Below are 18,213 nucleotides of genomic sequence, written 5' to 3'. Positions count from 1 at the left end.
TGAAGCACATACTTGACTTTGACATTGACATTTGAGGTCATTTGAGCCATGTGCTAACTACGAAATGGTCTATTCAGATGAATTCTGGGCGCTTTGTTCACCATTTTCACTATTCTATGTACAGTCATTGGACAACTAAGGAAAATCGTTTTTTCATCAACCTTCAACAATGTTACCGAGTCACTATAACCCCACGTCCTCTTTGTATAAAAATGATTTTGACGATATCGTCGAAATCATTTTTATACAAAGAGGACGCGATGATGCTTTGGCACATGAACCGGAAATTGCTCTATGTACGGCTTTACCGCTATTGAATACACTATATTACATTAAAATAATTGATACAGAATGCTTATATATACTGATTCATAAAATCACGTTTTATTTGGTTCAATAATTACCCACGTGTCGGCAAGTTCAGGTCATATTGAACCCAGTGCACGGCAATAAATACAATTTTTTTCTTCAACAGAGCACACTTAAAGAATATAATAAACAAAGATAACATAAAAAATTATAACGAAGATTTATGTACGTTTTGATGGTTGATTTATTTTCGGATCATTATGGTTGGAATGATTTGAAATATTGATATGCTTCTAATTGTCTTACCTGAATTAATTTACAGTTAAAGTTAATTAAGATGGAAATATTGAAGGGGTATTGTATCATTAAAATGACGTGAGTTGTGTCAAGCTATTTCTTTGTGTTTTCTTTACCCTCGTTTTCCAAATTAAATGTAGGGTTTAATACAATTGTTTCCTATAAAGATTACACAGTGAAATACAGCAAAAAGATACTTTCAATTAGAAAATTCACACAGCAGTATACGAATCCAAATTTTATATAAAAAATACATTTCGAAAAGGAAAAAATGTCAATAACTTAGAAGCAAACATAAGATGAACTTTAGATAATAGTATGAATAAACAGGCCCACTTGAATCTAAATTACATTCAAACCTTAATGACCACCCATCTCTAAAGGCCACTTGTCTTAGATGCCACGTATTTTAAAAAGGATTTCAAAAAAAAAAATATTTTGTCCCCCTCGACAGAGAAATGTTTGTTACATAACCTGTAGAACGAGAGAGAAATGTGTTTTAAAGGACCCATATACAATGGCCGCTTTCTCTGTATTTCTTGATTGGCCTTAATAGACAGGTTTGCCTGTATGAAAAATTAAGTACTGATGCACTTTAAATCCGTTATTATAGACATAATATAATGACGTAGGTTTATATTCACGGAGAAAAAAGATGGTAGGCCTATATACATCACTTGTCATCTGTTCAAGTCATGAATAGTTCATGAGTTTAGGGTGGTAGAAATATAATCGCTACCCAAGAGTGTCAAGAGCACTTGTACATGTCAAATTGCGCCGGGGGGAGAGGGAATAAACAAATGACAGACTTTGCTCTCATTTGCCCATCCCTCTCAAAAACACCCAGTTTATGCCCAATTCTAATGAGTGGTTCGGGGGTCTTTAAATGAAATAACAATTGTGATAGCGTCTTGGTAGGTTTTCGAAAGTTGTTGGATGGCATGGGTGCTTTCTTTATGTTTTCGAAAGTATTGGGGTCACATGGGAAGAAAAATTATCTAATAATTGCGACTACCAGTTATCAGACATGTCTTTACGTAATATTTAAAATCCTTAAGACTAATTGAGTTAATAATACATATTATATATTTAAAAAAATAACAAAACATTCTCTGCACACTTAATAATATCGTCATGATAATATTGCAAAAACACATGTACACTGCCCAGCACACACAACCCAATAAGACAAAAAAAAAAGGCTAAATGAACGCCTACAAAATATAAAACTACCACAGCAAACAGAACAATAATGATTTATACATTTAGATGTTGAGCTTGATATCAAGGTTGAAACTATTAGTATGCAGCATTCTAACATAACTGTAAAACAAAGAAATGGGTTTACATTAAAAAGAAATTATATAACAGATTTAGTATCATTCGATCTGGTACCGCAATCTTTTGCGACGAAAACTCGCATCAACCCCCCCAAAAATAACCAGTGACAAATAAATAGTAAATCATTGAAGATGTTCATCTCATCTGATTTCATCTAATGTTATGACAACATTTCTTTTTTTGCAGAATTTTTAAAAACGAATCTGTTCTTGTAGGCTTCGTCCCTGAAAAATACGCTTGCAACCCAGCCAGTGACAGCTTGCCAAAAACGGGTAATTTTCACTAGTTGTGAAAAAACACACACGATTTTTCATCATTAAATTCTACATCATTTGTTAGTGAAGACTGAAGAGAACCTATAGATGGCATTTATATATCAAGTTACCTAATTGAAATTCAAGTTCAATTGCATTGTTGACCTTTGGAATCGAGCCGAAAGCAAAACTATGGAGAGTAATTAACATTTTCTCAATATTGAGTTACCTTCTGAGATTATAAGTACACCTGACGGGGATTCCTCAGCTTCCGGCTCAAAGAATAAAAAAAATAAGAAAAATCAAAAAAGAATTACAACAACAATATAATGTGCATCCCATACCCGGGGGGGGGGGGGGGGGGGGAGGGAGATACTCACATATTAATACATAGGGGATGTGCCGCTCTAATGGGTCGCTTTTTCACACATAAATCCCTTAACATGGGTCACTTTTTTTACACAATGATCACTAAACATGGGTACGTTTTCCCAATATAAAAATGGGCATATATTTAGAGAACAATCTGACAATTTGTAAGGTTAGCAAATTTTGAGGCCAAAATTAACCTTCAAAAATGGGAAAGGGTTTCGAGGCTTGAGCGGCTCATCCCTGTCCAAACCAAATCCGAGTACCCCCCCCCCCCCGATCCCATGCATGCGCGTACAAAGTACAATTATCTTTCACGTTAACTCTTTTACTCTAATTAACACCAAACTTGATAGCTATTTAAGAAGAGTCGAGTTCGAATCGCACATAACATAGAAAATAAGGCAAAGTAAAAATAAACAGGCTTTTAAAAATCTGAACCACATTCTTAAACTCTGCGTGTTACAGACACTTCAAGAGATAGCACTTTTAAATGTCAAAATACGGGAGGGACTCCGTCCAACATATTTAAGATGGCAGCAAAAAACAAATGACTGTAACAAACAAAAATTGTAAAATAGAATCTTAACCCTTTGTCAAAGTGTAGACGGAAAGAAACATATGAGACGAGATATTAACAAAAATTAGTTGACGTCAATACAAAATCGATAACTATTGCTTGAAACATTAAAATATGGCTTCCTCCAACATGAACAAAGTTGATTATTATGAATGCAAAATGTTGAATAATATTTAATGTGAGAGAGAAACAAACATACTATATCCCTTAGCAATAACCCATCGAAAGGAGGTGTTGTTTACTAAAGTCATGTATACATCAATAACAACATAACATACAATTCTTATCCAGTACCAATAAGGAATACAGAGTTAATTCACAACATAAAATAATGATAATGTAAATGCTCCTTTTAAGGCTCTACAATTAAACCGCGGCAATTTTGTTTTCTTCATGATGACGCAAAGTGTAATACGCTAATTTTGTATAGATAATACAAAGCTCAAGCGCAAGTAATCTGTAAAATTTTGCCATAATAAACCCCAGATAAGAAATGTACCTATAATAAGAACATAAAGTAATGCATTTCAGTTGTGTACTTTATACGATTATATCATATATAATATTCTTTATTTAAACGTCTACTTTTGATCATTTAGCTTTATTTGGAAGATATTTTTGGCGTAGATTAGCACACTTATCAGTCACATTTTAATAAAATTGCACTTCATATAAATCTATCAATGAATATATATTTTATATATTTATAATTAAAATGCTTTCTTTGGCAATGTTTTAATCAAATACAAATGTTAGTAGCACCTAATTTTTTTTGAAGAACAATGGATTGTCTGGGTATGCGAGCATAATACTAACTATACATACTTATAGTAAGACCATATGATTCGCATTCAGAATAACGATTTAACTCTCATCTCTATATGAGACAGTATGATCAGCATGCAGGTGAAGCATTGTTATCAATACATATTTTGATGTCGCTCATTTTTTTCTTCACGCAATGCGTCTTCCTCCAGAACAAATGTGTACAAATATTTGTATATTCAATTGAAGATGTACAAATGCCGCATTTTTCCCCCCTACTTTTCATATTATCCAATTGACCTTTAGAAGTTTGCAACAAATACATGTATTTTTAAAATCCTATGACTACATTTACCTAAAAATATAAATGACTATTTGACATATGCCATTCAAGTAAGTTACGTCATCGCATTAGACTATAGGGTTTCAATTCTAATCCTACTAGGAGAAAATAATTGTATGTCATCTTTTACTTAACCCTATATTTAATACCAAAATTGATATAAGCCTCTTCATAAACAAAATTTAAAAAACATGTTTGCGCACTATTTCAGTATCTATATCCTTATCTAATATGTCTTGTTATAATGCCCGAAGTTTCTCTCCTCTCGTTTCACCAACCGGCTGGCTATTGGATAATGCATGTAGAGTGACTATACTTTACTGTTCGCGGAGCCTTTACCTATTCGGAGAGGAAACATAGAGAACAAAAAGACAGACATTAGTTTGACGAAACTGATGGCATTGTATAAATAAGAATGAAGCCCTTTTCAGATATTACGCGGCAAAACGCATTTTAATTTATTTATTTTTAATGATGATGACGAAAAGCCCCCTCCCCCTCAAAAAAAAAAGGAAAAAGGAAAAAAAAGAAAAATATTTTAGGCTTATTTCCTTTTGCGACAAAAATGTGATAACAAATAGAGATGGGGAGGGGAAGGAGGGGAGGGAGGAAAGGAGGTGATGGTGTTCGTCACACACATCTCCACACGTGTTTCCCTCATACACACCCAATGATACGAACAGGTACACATACATTCACCCACACACCTCTCTTGAGCGACGCTCCAATTAACTATACTGCTTCCATAATTTTTTTGTTATTTTTTACCTGGCTTCTCTATGTGGTGTTCCAAGATGACGCTTTTCTCCCTCTGTGAAGGCCTTGGTTTAACCTTGATCAAGTTGTCTTTGTTGGGGGTTGATGTCAGTGGATGGGATTTCCTCTCCACAGCTTTATGGTCATCCTGGGGCAATAGAAAGACAATGGCAACTGTAAGTTCTTCGAGCTACACAGATCTGTAACTAATCTTTTAAGACAGCTTTCTCACAAACGCCTAATTAAATGTTGATTATCTCACAATATAAATAAGTTTGACTATGTAGGCCTAATCGAATAGTTTTGTTTCAATGAGAGTCAGATCGACAATGCCATAATTATAGACCACTTAAGGCGCGTTTCTTTCTCTATTAAAAAGTGCAGAAAAGAGACATCTTGATTCTTTGCCAATTCACACGATTTTTTGGGATGACATTATGACACAAGGACACAACAGCAAAGAATGTTTTTGATTCACACTATACATTACATTATAAGACGATATTATTGATTCAAAAATACAATCTATTAAATGAATAGACTTGAATATGAAACAATGTTTTAAAGCCCCACGGTCCTACTTGTAGCTATTTGCTCCCTCTATATAGAAAACTTCCCCAATCAGTGCCTATTGGTCCCCCATCATCCTCTTTTTCTTATGTTAGTTGAGAGCTGAGTTAATGAGATAGCCACCTGTCAGTGACCTCCCTGTGTGATCTAATCCCTTCTGGCCTAGTAGTATTGACGATCTTTAAGCTTACCGTCCATGCTGACACTGTACTAGGTCCATTGAGTGGCTTTGCAGAATTGACTGGAACAACTTTACGTTGCTTCCGGCCATTAGATCCAACCTTCCCTTCCATGCTATCACTCTTCTGTGGTTGGTCAATCCTGGAATTAGGCTGTCTAATCAGGGCTAGAGCATGGTCAAGCTCCCGTTGTTGCTTAGCAACTAGTCTTTGAAGTGACAGATTCTCTTCTTGCACACGCGTTATGTCTCGACCTTGATCATCCTGGTGTTGAGTGCCCATTCCAACAGTCCCACCCGTGCGATGATTCCGGGGAGTTATCGGCATCGGTTGAAGGCTGCTACTCAAAGACGAGTTCAGGCTTCTGTAGGGGTCCGTCGGTAGGACATCCCGTACAGGATACGGTACGACACGCGCCCTCTGCGTCCGGATTGGAGAAACGCTCACCCCATACGCAGGGGCTGCACCATCAGAACGCATTTGCGACGGCAGGAACTCGTACTCGATTGGCGGCCGTCGTATCGAGTCGTAAAGATGCTCACCACTAATGTCCATCCCAAAGCTTGTTTCATACAAAGGAATGCTCCTAGATGGCATGGCAAGTCGTCCTTGAATCATCCCTGGCAAGACGCTATCATCCAGTGCATCGTAACCATAGTGACCACGGTGCCGAAGATACCCCGAGTCCTCTAAGTCTTTACCAAACTCTCTTTCCCCCAAACTAGACTGCCCATTGCTTGTAGTTGGTGTGTCTCCTTTTGTTTGTTCGCTTGTGTTGCCTAAGCTGGATGAGCTAAGAGCAAAAGCATCGTCTAAGATGCGATTTATTCTCTTCCTCTCCTCAGCCCATTTCCTCCGAAGTCTCACCTCTCTTTCCTTCTTCTCAGCGAGTTCTTTAGCTTCCTCCTGCAGAAGATATAGAGACGAGATTAAATATTTGTTTAGGGGGTGGCTACTTCAAACATTACATTCGCTTCAGAGAATCGATACTTCGTATTTGGCGCTATTTAAATACATATTAAAAATTGTTATTGTTCGATTTCATTTCATAGATAGGGAAATCTGAACAAACATCGTATTTTTCATTTCAAAATTTGATAAAATAATGATATAAATACTAACAGCCTTGATTTTTACTGCTAGTTATACTGATTGCACTACTGGAGGGTGTTTCACAAAGCATTTTTCAATGACAAATGACAAATATCAGTGACAAATATGCTGATAACCGATCAGAAGCAAGGATTTAGTTTTCACTCTTACAGGGAACTTTAAAATTCCCCGAATAATAATATTCTTTACTCCTAGACATGAATACTTACAACCTTGAGCTTTGTGATTTGACATGTTTGAGCAATCACGTCTAATGCTTTTCCAAATGTGTATAATATACAAATAAAACACAGCAGTGAGGGCATTAGTAAGAATTACCCACACGAAGTACCTTTGGAACAGTCTCGCCGAGGGTGTTTGGACTGTTTTGGAGGTACCGAGTGTGGGTAATTTTACTAATGCCCGAACAAAATTATGAGTATTATTTGTTTTATAAGATTATGTTTTATTTGTTTTAAAGAATTATGTTTTATAACATGATTTTGACAATGACCGGTCATTATCCGAATAACGCGTTTAGCAAAATAAATGCCTGGTCACGTGTACGCTTTCAACCAATCATTTTGATTAGGATCCACGTCATCATCTTATACAATCGGATAGCAGTCGAATTGTACAGTATGCGTTGGACTATCTATGTTCAAACGTATGAAGTATGCAGTAAGTACCTGAGATACAGATGTGGTCTTTGAAAGCGGTCCTTGGACGGGTTTAGGAGGACCTCTTTTAAGAAGCTCCTCGATTTCTCTCTTGATGTCTTCATGATTTTGCGCTGGTGGAGCCTATGATTTCAAGAAAAGAGGTTTCGTAAATTTTTTGTCCACTTCTACGGTGCATTGTACTTTTTTTTAAACTTAAATTTACTTAATATATGTGCATGTTAGAGAGGAGGAATGCGAATTCTATAACAAATTTTAAAGGCCTGAGATTTGACAAACCTGATTATGTGAATGAATTATGATTTTACTTGCGACTTGAAATGAAAAGGAAACAAATTGTTGTATATGGGTGTCAAAATTAAAGCCGGGGCAGAGCTGATAATTTCTATATGAATCCGTCAAATTGATGAAGATATTTTTCTTTTTAATGATTCAAGGCTCAGGTTTTCAACATAAATTGATTCCATCACTTACAGCAGACTCAAGAGGACGGGTTCTGATCAGCCTAACAGCGGACTCGTTAATGACGCCTGTTGATTCAGGTATTTCACTTTTCCTTTTCTACACAGATGGAGAAAGCGAGAGATGGAGAGGGGAGAAAGAGAGGGATAGAGAGAGAGAGAGAGAGAGAGAGAGGAAGAGGACAAAAGAGAAAGGGAGATGGGGAGGAATATTAACATTTTCTAATTTTCACGACAACAATCACGTCTAGGCTTGAAATTTTCCTTCAAGCGAACTTGCAGGAATTAATAATTAATAAGTACTCATAACAGACACTCTAATCTGATTACTTTCCAATAAACATAAATCAAATTTGTATGGATTGAATAAGTATGTAACTACTTGTTACCATAGAATGTATAATTATATTATGCCAATGCATATCAGCAAAACAACGTTGTAACTGTCCAAGTGGTAGAAGCTCCGATAAAATGAGCAAAGGCTTCCACCTAATGATCTGTTTACAAATCATTAGGTCTCTACATACCTACAACGATGTGGTATTAATGGTTTTTATCTAACTTAAACCAAAGTTGATGGAAGAATCCAACAGAACAAGCCTTCAATGAAACAGGAGTAATTCTGGTGATTAAATGTTTGTTTAGAGGCAGATGGGCACAAATCCTATTGATAACTTCACATCTACTTAAGACAGTATACTATTTCAATAACAGAAGGTCTTAACTCGTCCCTTTGGCTTTTTGCCATTTTGTTCCTAGATTCATTGGGTGTAGAGCTTTTTCTTTCTTAGGCTAATGTTATTACCAATGCATTTTGTGTGTAGGAGTTGGTCAAATTACTCATCGCCGTCATGCATTTCCATAATATGATATAAAAAAGTTCCATGCATCTTAAGTTCATACTTATTATGCCCTGATCAATTCGAAACTATTTTCATTCTTAGTTGAATACAAACTACAGCGAAATTTTAGATTAAATAATAGTTACTCTCGTGATCGAGGTCTTAGAAAATTATTAGGGACTTTTAGATTCCGAACAACGAGAACGCAGACTGCCCTTTTAAGACAATGTGACGTCACTGCCAGTGCCTTAAAAGGACGTCACATTGCCTTAAAAGGGCAGTCCACGTTCTCGTCGTGCAGAATCTAAAAGTCCCTAATGTTTCCATATCTAAGAAAGACAGAATAGGAGAAGGTCTTACCCCGTCCCGTGGCTTCCAACGGTCTGTCCTGGTTACTTGCAGCTGTCTGGATTGTACAAACAAATTGAAGAGAAAGGAATATTAATACTTATCTAGTGCTAAAGGCCGTCTACAAATTGATAAGTGATGAATACTTACAAAATATATAGGTGTTTTCCACTTTTAGATTATTGATGTTTTTCTCAAGAAAATCGAAAAGCCAGGAGAACCAAGGGCTGACAAACTATATCGTATCACCTGTATAATTCCTGCTCGGATGCTGCAACATGTCACTGATTAACCTTGTGCTTAACAAGTTATCCAATAAAGTCGACTTCTACTGAAAGATCCCAAAAATTCAAAAATCGATGCACAGTGCTATAAAAACTACTTTACATATAACTATACTTCATGCACTGCTTATTCAAAACTGTGTGCAATGCATAATAGTGTAAAATACTTTGTGCATGTGACTATGTGCGTGTGACAAAATTCGACTTCGGAGGTCCACCGTTTGTTTCATTAGTTTTGATCAAGGCAGGCAAAAGGTTGAAGATTGAATTTAAACTTCGTTTTGAATTTTTTTTGCTCACCTTGCGGTTGGATTCTTGATCCCCTGTTCATCCATACCACCAAGAACTGCATCAAACTGAAGGAAAAAGACGGACGATAATGATTTATTGCAATATTCAAGATATGAGAATGAGAAGAGCATACAAAAGAAAAGAAATGTGTAACACAAAGAGGGTATGAGCACAAAATTGAAAGAAGGATTTACAAATTTGGGGTAAGAACTGCATTAGACTTAAAGGGATCCGGTAACTTTGTCTCAGATTCTGAAACAAAATTCTGGATTTAGCTCATGATGCAATGATAATTATAAACCTTTAGGTCAGTCAGGAACCCCATGACTTTTACGAGCCGGTCGCCTGTCTGATTATCAAGATATTTATGATTGGAATTACAAATTTTGAAAACCGTTCGCCTGACGGTTTTCATAACACTACAGTCTATTGGGGAAAACGAGTATGGTAAAACCGGTCACTCAAAGATTTTTACTTTTTTGAGGCACTTCTTGATCATTTTGAGGCGCAATTTTTTTAGGGCTTCAATATTACACCATATCACAGACACTGATAACACGTAGGGCCCTGTATCTCAGATTTAACATTGTTAAATGATCCCTTTAAGGAAAAAGATGGACAATAATGATTTATTGAAATAACTCAAGATAGGAGAATGAGAAGAGCAAAACAAGGATATAAAAGAATGTATAATACTAAGAGTGTATGAGCACAAAATTGTATAAAGGTTTTTCGCATTTTGAATAAGATTTATAGCTATGCACTGGTATAAACAGAAAAGGAAAATACAAAGAGCATTTCTCTCTAAGGGATCACGAATTCATCACATACCTCCTTTTGCATTTGTTCGGCAGTCAACTGGTCTTGAATTTTCTTTTCTTTCTTCCTCTTCTGTCTCTTCTTCTCTCTAGCGATGTCTTTCTTCAGTTCTTCTGGATCCTTGCCAATATGTGTTGTATACCAAGACTACAAAATAAAAGAAGAAAATGATTTGAATGCCGTGTATTCTGGTATCTTAATGACATTGGATGGGCAGGCATCACTTTATTTGTCTCGTAGTAGTCCACTGTCATTATATTGCCCCCTTTGCGGTGTTCCGATTAAGAATTCAATCTTTTACCGACTGCATTTAGCAAGACATTTTGGCTAAATTTCTTCTCTCCACCAGATGTTAAATGGAAGGATGATGATGATGACGAGGATAATGTTAATGAATGGCAGTATAATGATACTAGTGGTAGTAGTATCATCATCATCATCATCATCATCATCATCATCATCATCATCATCATCATCGTTATCATCTTCTTGATGAAAGAGGAATAGCATTATTCCAAACTTGGGCGTTCCCGCTTTTCTTATCATTTTCAGCTGTAGGCGACCAGGGAGCGGGGTTTCAGACGCGGAAGATGAAAATGAAAGAGAATGAGAAGAAATAAGAGGAAAGAAGAAGAAGAAGCAGAAGAAGGAGGAGGAGGAGGAAAGGAAGAAGAGGAGGAAAGGAAGAAGAAGAAGAAGAAGAAGAAGAAGGAGGAGGAGTAGGAGGAGGAGGAAAAGAAAAAAGAAAGAGGAGGCGGAGGAGGAGGAATAGTAGAAGAACAAGAAGAAGAATCAGAAAAATGATAAAAAGAAGAATGAGAAGAATCAAAAGAACGAGAAGAAGAAGAAGAAGAAGAAGAAGAAGAAGAAGAAGAAGAAGAAGGAGAATGAGAAGAAGAAGAAGAAGAAGAAGAAGAAAAAGAAGAAGGAAAAGAAGAAGGAGAAGAAGAAGGAGAAGAAGAAGAAGAAGAAAGAGAAGGGGAAGAAGAAGAAGAAAGAGAAGAAGAAGAAGAAGAAGAAGAAGAAGAAGAAAGAGAAGAAAAAGAAGAAGGAGAAGAAGAAGGATAAGAAGAAGAAGAATCAGAAGAATAAGAATTGAGAAGAAGAGGAATCAGAAGAATAAGAATGAAACAAGAACAGATTAAGATGAAGAGCGATCAAGAAGTCATACCTTGGGCATTCCTGCTTTCCTCATCATCCTTAGTTGCTCATTACTGATTTCACTCTCAGTCTCGGAGTAAGCAACCAAGGAGTGGTGTATGAGCGGCGGGAGTCTCTCAGGCTCGGGGTACACTATGTTGTTCTGGGAGCGTGAGGTGCTAGTCGGTTTCTTTGTCTTAGAGTGAGTGTCGACATGAGTGAATAGCTGATCATCCTATAAGAAAAAAAGAGACAAGAAGAGACGTTCTGTTTTAAAAATGGGTTGAAATAATAATAACATGATTATTTATATAGCGCCGGTAATGTCTTCTTTAAAGCCCCACTGCACTACTTAACAGTATGTACTCCTGCATAATCGAATCACTTTGCTACTTATAGTTACCTGCGCCCTCTATATAGCAAACAATGTCTAATCGGTACCTGTTGGTCCCCCATAATCCCCTTTTTCTTATGTTAATTGAGAGCTGATTTGATGAGATAACCACCTGTCAGTGACCTTGCAGGGAGGTCTAATCTCCCTAGCCTAACTAGTACAGGCAGGCTTTAATAGGTTATTACTCATAATTATTTATCAATTTACACAATATTCTCGTTACATAATACTTTCTTTATGGCACCGAATCTCCTACTGGCCTAGAAAAAAAAGCAGGGGTCGACCAAAATGAAAACTGTTGGGGAAGTGAATTGAACGAATTTGACTTTGGTGGCCTTTACTTGTAACACCAAAGTATCTTTGACGGACGATGAATCCGGCGTCTCTCCACCTTGATTTCTGCATGCTCTTTTGTGAAATACATAAGTTTCGGATTCCTGATTTAAGGGAAAAAAATAAAGTGGGAGCAAGCCTTGCGCCTATTGTGCAACCTCTTGCCCTCCCTCCTTCGCGGATGACTCTGCAAGGTTAACGCATTAATCTTTCCCGCCTCTCGTCATTGTTCTCGCTAATTTTCTTTTACATTATGTTTCATTAATACTTTTGTAGGTAAGCGAATTCAATTTGACTAATTTAAGAATCAAAAGGAATCATAAGGTCTCATAAGTATCTGACAAGCATAACAACTAAAAGCTAACAAAACAAAACAAACGAATACGAAAGATTCTTAAACTGTTGCAGGATGAGGGGCACACATTTTGGCCCAAATAGGGAGGGGGTACATACCCCTTGTTCCCCCTTCTCTGGATCTGCCACAGTTTGATGTCCCAAGACCGTGATAAATCTATGATATCGACCATATCATTTTCTTGAATTATGTATTTGAAACATATTTTACCAATTAAATAAATCATTGATAGTCAAGTGATACATACTCTTTGTGAACATACTGAACAAAGTAATACATACATTGGCAGCATTCAGTGTATGTCATAACATACCTTGTTTCTCTAATGTTTAAGTATTACATGGTACATACTCTTTGTGAACATACTGTACAAAGTATAAGTACATTGGCAACATACAGTGTATGTTATTACAAACCTTGTTTCTCTAATGTTTAAGTATTACATGGTACATACTCTTTGTGAACGTACTGAACAAATTAATACATACATTGGCAGCATTCAGTGTATGTTATAACATACCTTGTTTCTCTAATGTTTAAGTAATAATAATAATAATAACTTTTACTTATATAGCGCTTTTCATAAAACATTTATATCAAAGCGCTTTACAATATTGATACAATTAAAACTAATCAAAAATATAACTTCTTTTTCTTTTTAGAATAACTATATCATTAATGGAACCTTACCTCACCGCTGAAATAACCACGTTTGGAATACTCTCTCGTACTTTCCTGAGCCCTTTTGGTTTTCTTTCTCTTCTTGCGTTTTTGAGCTGGATCTTCAGTTAGTCTGAAAAGATGAATGAAATTGATTAAATTTAATCATGAGATCGTAACCTTTGTGACACATCAGGAAATGAAACAGCTCGCTTTAAAAAAAAACCCCATAAACTATAACATTTTGTTTTGAAGAGAGAAATACATGTTTCCCACCCATTAATGTGCTAATTAGCTGTGCTGTTTAGCGCTTTTCGTGCAAGTGGGACATGTTAATCACAACTGGTATTCTTTTGTCAAAGAGCCATTTCTCTATGCTACATGTATGATGGCTGTCATTGTTTTATTATGCATTCTCTTTTAAAATCTTATGTACGAGAAAATCTTGTTGTTTGGAGTTTGGAACAATAAAAAAAAAAAAAAAAAACAACAACAAAAAAGATAGTGGGAAAGAAGGAGAGAAAGTGAGAGGTAGAGAAGTTTAGGAAAATAGAGAAAAAAGAGAGAAAAAAGGAAGAGGGACACAGGAAGAGAAATTTATAATTATGAGGATCAGGGAAATGGGAACAGAAAGGGAAAAAAAAGAAAAAAAGAGAAACGAAAGAGAGAGAGAGAGAAGATGGAGAAAGAGAGATAGATTGAGCATGGTTAACGGAAACAGAATTTGAAATTTTAAACTCATCACTTTTAAATTTATACAATTGTAATATGAATGGAATAATATACCATTGAAAGAGAAATATGAATTAGAGGGGAAAATGTAGAAAAAGAAAAAGACAAGCATTGTATACATGGCGATGTGAACTTTAAAAGTAACAAACCTTGCACGATCTGCCTCGCGAGATGCACTTCCATTAACTTTGCTTCTCTTAGATGTCTTCTCGTTGAATACCGTCTCCATGACAACCGGCTTGGCCTTTGTTTCCTTCTCAAGTCGCATGAATCCCAGCTCCACTGATGTGGAACGATCCACTTTATTCTGAGGGGTGTAATGGATACTAAAACATGAGTGCAATTTCGAGGTGAATCCATAGGGATTTCCATTCCGAATTGGATAAATCTATTTCATCTACAGCTTCACTTTATAGGAACGAATCAATTCATTGTAAGGGGTTAAATGGATACTATACACATGAGTGGAATCGGGAGCTGAATCTCAGACATTTTCTATTCTTCATGGAGGAAAAAGAAAATCTATGCTGCCTGCAGTTCTATTAACTGGAACGATCCACTTTCTTCTAAGGTGTGTAATGTATAAGACAAACATGAGAGCAATCCCGATGTTAATCCACCGAGATTTGACATCTTAATTACATATTGAAAAATCAATTCAATCCAACAGCTAGACTTATATCGAACGATTCGATTTATTCGAAGGGTGTGTTTGAACGTGAATGCGATCAGAAGGTGAATCTTGAGACATTTTCCATTCTTCGTTGAGACAAAATATATTCTGTCTGCAGCTCCATTAACTGGAACAACCCACTTTCTTCCAAGGGGAGTAATTGATATGCAAAACATGAGTGGTAAATCCTCTGGGAATTAACATTCTCAATTAGATATGGAAAAATCCATTCATCCAGCAGCTCCACTTAACTAGAACGATCCATTTGAGTTACAGGGGTAGTTGATAATGTCTCCCATATGCGTAATAGCAGTCGAAGATTGAAAAAGTTATCTAGAGGGGGTAGTGGTCCTAATTACATATTCCATAATTCATTCCATGCATTCCGAAGCAGTATTCGGGAAAGCGTGTAATTGCCAAGATTCCCTTTCCAATTAAGAGGATGTGTGCACTCTCCTCCGCTTATATTTCCTCCATTTTGCTTCAGAGAGTCACCTCACATGTAGTATCTGGGCGAAGGTAAGCGACCCAATATCTAGTCATGTGACTTAAGGTCACGTGTTCGGGATAGATCACTTTCAATGCAGATCACAGAGGCCTACTTTCGAAATAGATAATTTTATGAGAGTGGGTATTCACACTATAAAACCAAATTACCACCACATTATGACAGTTGTTAATTTGAATTTAAATTCTATGTAAAACGGGAGGAAAACTGATTAGAAACTTGTTTAAAGGACACGTATACAGTATAATGATAAAAGGCCTTCCTTAAGTGTAATTGAATTCTATTACAGAACGGTGCGATAGAATTAATAAAGCTGTAATCATGAAGGAATACGTATTGGGGAACACCGCCATGTGAGCTAGAAAAAGAATCAAGTAAATGTATGAATATATCCTTTAAAAGCTTAATAGATGTACAGTAAGAGAATACCACTTCAATAATGATAACAATATATTTCAAAGGGCTAATAGCACTAAATTATTTCATCAGATCACGATATCTGAATATAACGTAAACTGGAATAAAGTTGAATAAATGAAAATGTGAAAGATTTCATCATATTTACCAGGGTTTTGATCGCTGTCTTCTTGGACCAGCAGTAGTAGTAGATGATGAGGAGGATGACGATGATGATGAGGAGAGCGATGAGGGCTATCAGGAGGTACCACCACCAGTCCAGACCGTTGGTTGCGGCTGTCAAGAAGAGGACCACTCCCGGAGAAACGACCTTGGTGAGATGAACATCAAATATAAAAATGATTTTATACTTCGGGGAATACTTAGTAAAATGAAGAGGCTTGCACATAAATACACTTCCACGACGACCAACGTAATATTCTTTACCTGCGCAGTCTATTAAAAAAAAAATGTATTTATTATTTTCCTACGTATTCTTTGTGAAGTGCCTCTTCCTTCTCCTCACCTCATAACCAGCTTGAGCTAAACTCTCTTTACAGAGATCACACTGTCACGTGACTATATGTGCAAAGATCGCAACTTCGACGGTCACTGACCGAACTCACATGTGTTCGATGATAAAACACAACCTTAGGAAAAATTATATACCTCACTTAAGAAATCCAGCCATCTGATTGGTCGAATTGCATTCATAAACTTCAACTGTTCCTGTAAAATTCCCGGTAACCATGCTTAAAACATTTCAATATTTTTAATAACCATGGTTATTAAAAAAATAGGTCAGTCTCCATGGTTACCCCATAGGTTTACATGTTAAAAAATGGTTTGAGCGATGGAGGATACCATACGTGTGCGAAAAATTGGTCGGCAATTTCAATACAATTGAATCTCGATCGATCTTACCGACAATTTTATCTTGCATTGTTGACATGAAGACGAAAATTAACTCTCAAAAACAAAAAAAACAACATCTGCCGATAGATCTTGATCTAAGTTCGTGCCAATATGCATTGCAAAATTAAAAGAAGGGTCCGTTTCATGGAGCTTTTGCGAAGCATCCCTCACGCGGAGCCGTTTTCAATCCATTTTAATGTATATATTGGAGAAAACTGCCAAGCATGTCAACGGCGCGCGATAGCCGAGTGGTCTAAGCGTTGGTTTTCGATACACCTCTTGTTGTACGCAAGAGTTCGAATCCCGTCTTCGACAAAAATGTAAATTATTTTTTATTTTTTATTTTTAGTCTATTTCTTTTCGGCATATAAAAGTATTAATGACTGCTTTAATATTCGAGAAATAGTTGTTTTCATACGCTCTCGGGAAGGTTACAATTGGGCTATTCCCCTCGGCAAGCCTCGGGGAATAGCACAATTCCCCAGATAACAATACGACGTTACGCCAACGTGGGGCCAACGTAAGCTGTTACGTTGGTCCAACGTCGTCAACATGATGTTGGGCCCACGGCTTTCTTGCCGGTGGGCCAACGTTGGCCCGACAGTGACAAAATGACATTAAGCCAACATCGGGCCAACGTTATGCCGACCCCTATCCGACCATATGTGCCGATGTCCTCCCGACATTGAACCAACGTTATGCCAACCTCTTTTCCACCGTATGCCGACGTCTTTCCGACATTGGACCAACGTCGTCCCAACCCTTTTTTAACCATGTGCCGACGTACGACCAACGTTATGCCAACCCCTATCCCACCATGTGCCGACGTTGTTCCGACATTGGATAAACGTTATGCCAACCCCTATCCCACCATGTGCCGACGTCTCCTCGACATTGGCCCAACGTTATACCAACCCCTTTTCAACCATGTGCCGACGTCTCCACGACGTAGGGCCAACGTTATTCCAACCCCTATCCCACCATGTGCCGACGTTGTTCCGACATTGGATAAACGTTATGCCAACCCCTATCCCACCATGTGCCGACGTCTCCTCGACATTCGCCCAACGTTATACCAACCCCTTTTCAACCATGTGCCGACGTCTCCACGACGTAGGGCCAACGTTATTCCAACCCCTATCCCACCATGTGCCGACGTAGTTCCGACATTGGACCAACGTTATGCCAACCCCTATCCCACCATGTGCCGACGTCGTGGGCTGTTACGTTGCGCCATCGTCGCCAATGTGATGTTGGGCCAACGGCTTTCTTGCCGGCGGGCCAACGTTGGCTCGACAGCGACGAAATGACATTAAGCCAACATCGGGCCAACGTCCCCCCGACGTATGGCCAACGTCATGTCAACCCCTATCCCACCATATGCCGACATAGGACAAACGTAATGCCAACCCCTTTTCCACCATGTGCCGACGTCTCCCTGACGTAGGACCAACGTAATGCCAACCCCTTTTACACTATGTGCCGACGTCTCCCCGACGTTGTCCTAACATAATGCCAACCCTTTTC

The 18,213-nt window shown here is 37.5% G+C and overlaps 1 protein-coding gene across 1 annotated transcript; it reads right to left on the bottom strand.

Annotated features, from left to right (window-relative positions):
* Positions 1–362: 362 nt before the first annotated feature.
* On the bottom strand, positions 363–17,923 carry LOC115925234. The gene is made up of 13 exons (XM_030988842.1): positions 17,888–17,923; positions 15,941–16,102; positions 14,344–14,501; positions 13,493–13,595; positions 11,752–11,955; positions 10,593–10,727; positions 9,771–9,826; positions 9,199–9,244; positions 8,010–8,096; positions 7,545–7,658; positions 5,776–6,669; positions 5,027–5,162; positions 363–4,597 (listed from the first exon to the last, which is right to left on the bottom strand). The coding sequence occupies exons 1-13, from the start codon at positions 17,921–17,923 to the stop codon at positions 4,569–4,571; spliced, it is 2,160 nt and encodes a 719-aa protein (XP_030844702.1). The 3' UTR covers positions 363–4,568.
* Between the last annotated feature and the right edge of the window lie 290 nt (positions 17,924–18,213).

Source organism: Strongylocentrotus purpuratus, unplaced genomic scaffold (assembly GCF_000002235.5).
Source record: "Strongylocentrotus purpuratus isolate Spur 01 unplaced genomic scaffold, Spur_5.0 spur5_scaffold_18, whole genome shotgun sequence".
Lineage (NCBI taxonomy): Eukaryota > Metazoa > Echinodermata > Echinoidea > Camarodonta > Strongylocentrotidae > Strongylocentrotus > Strongylocentrotus purpuratus.
This window is presented reverse-complemented; position numbering and strand designations above follow the sequence as displayed.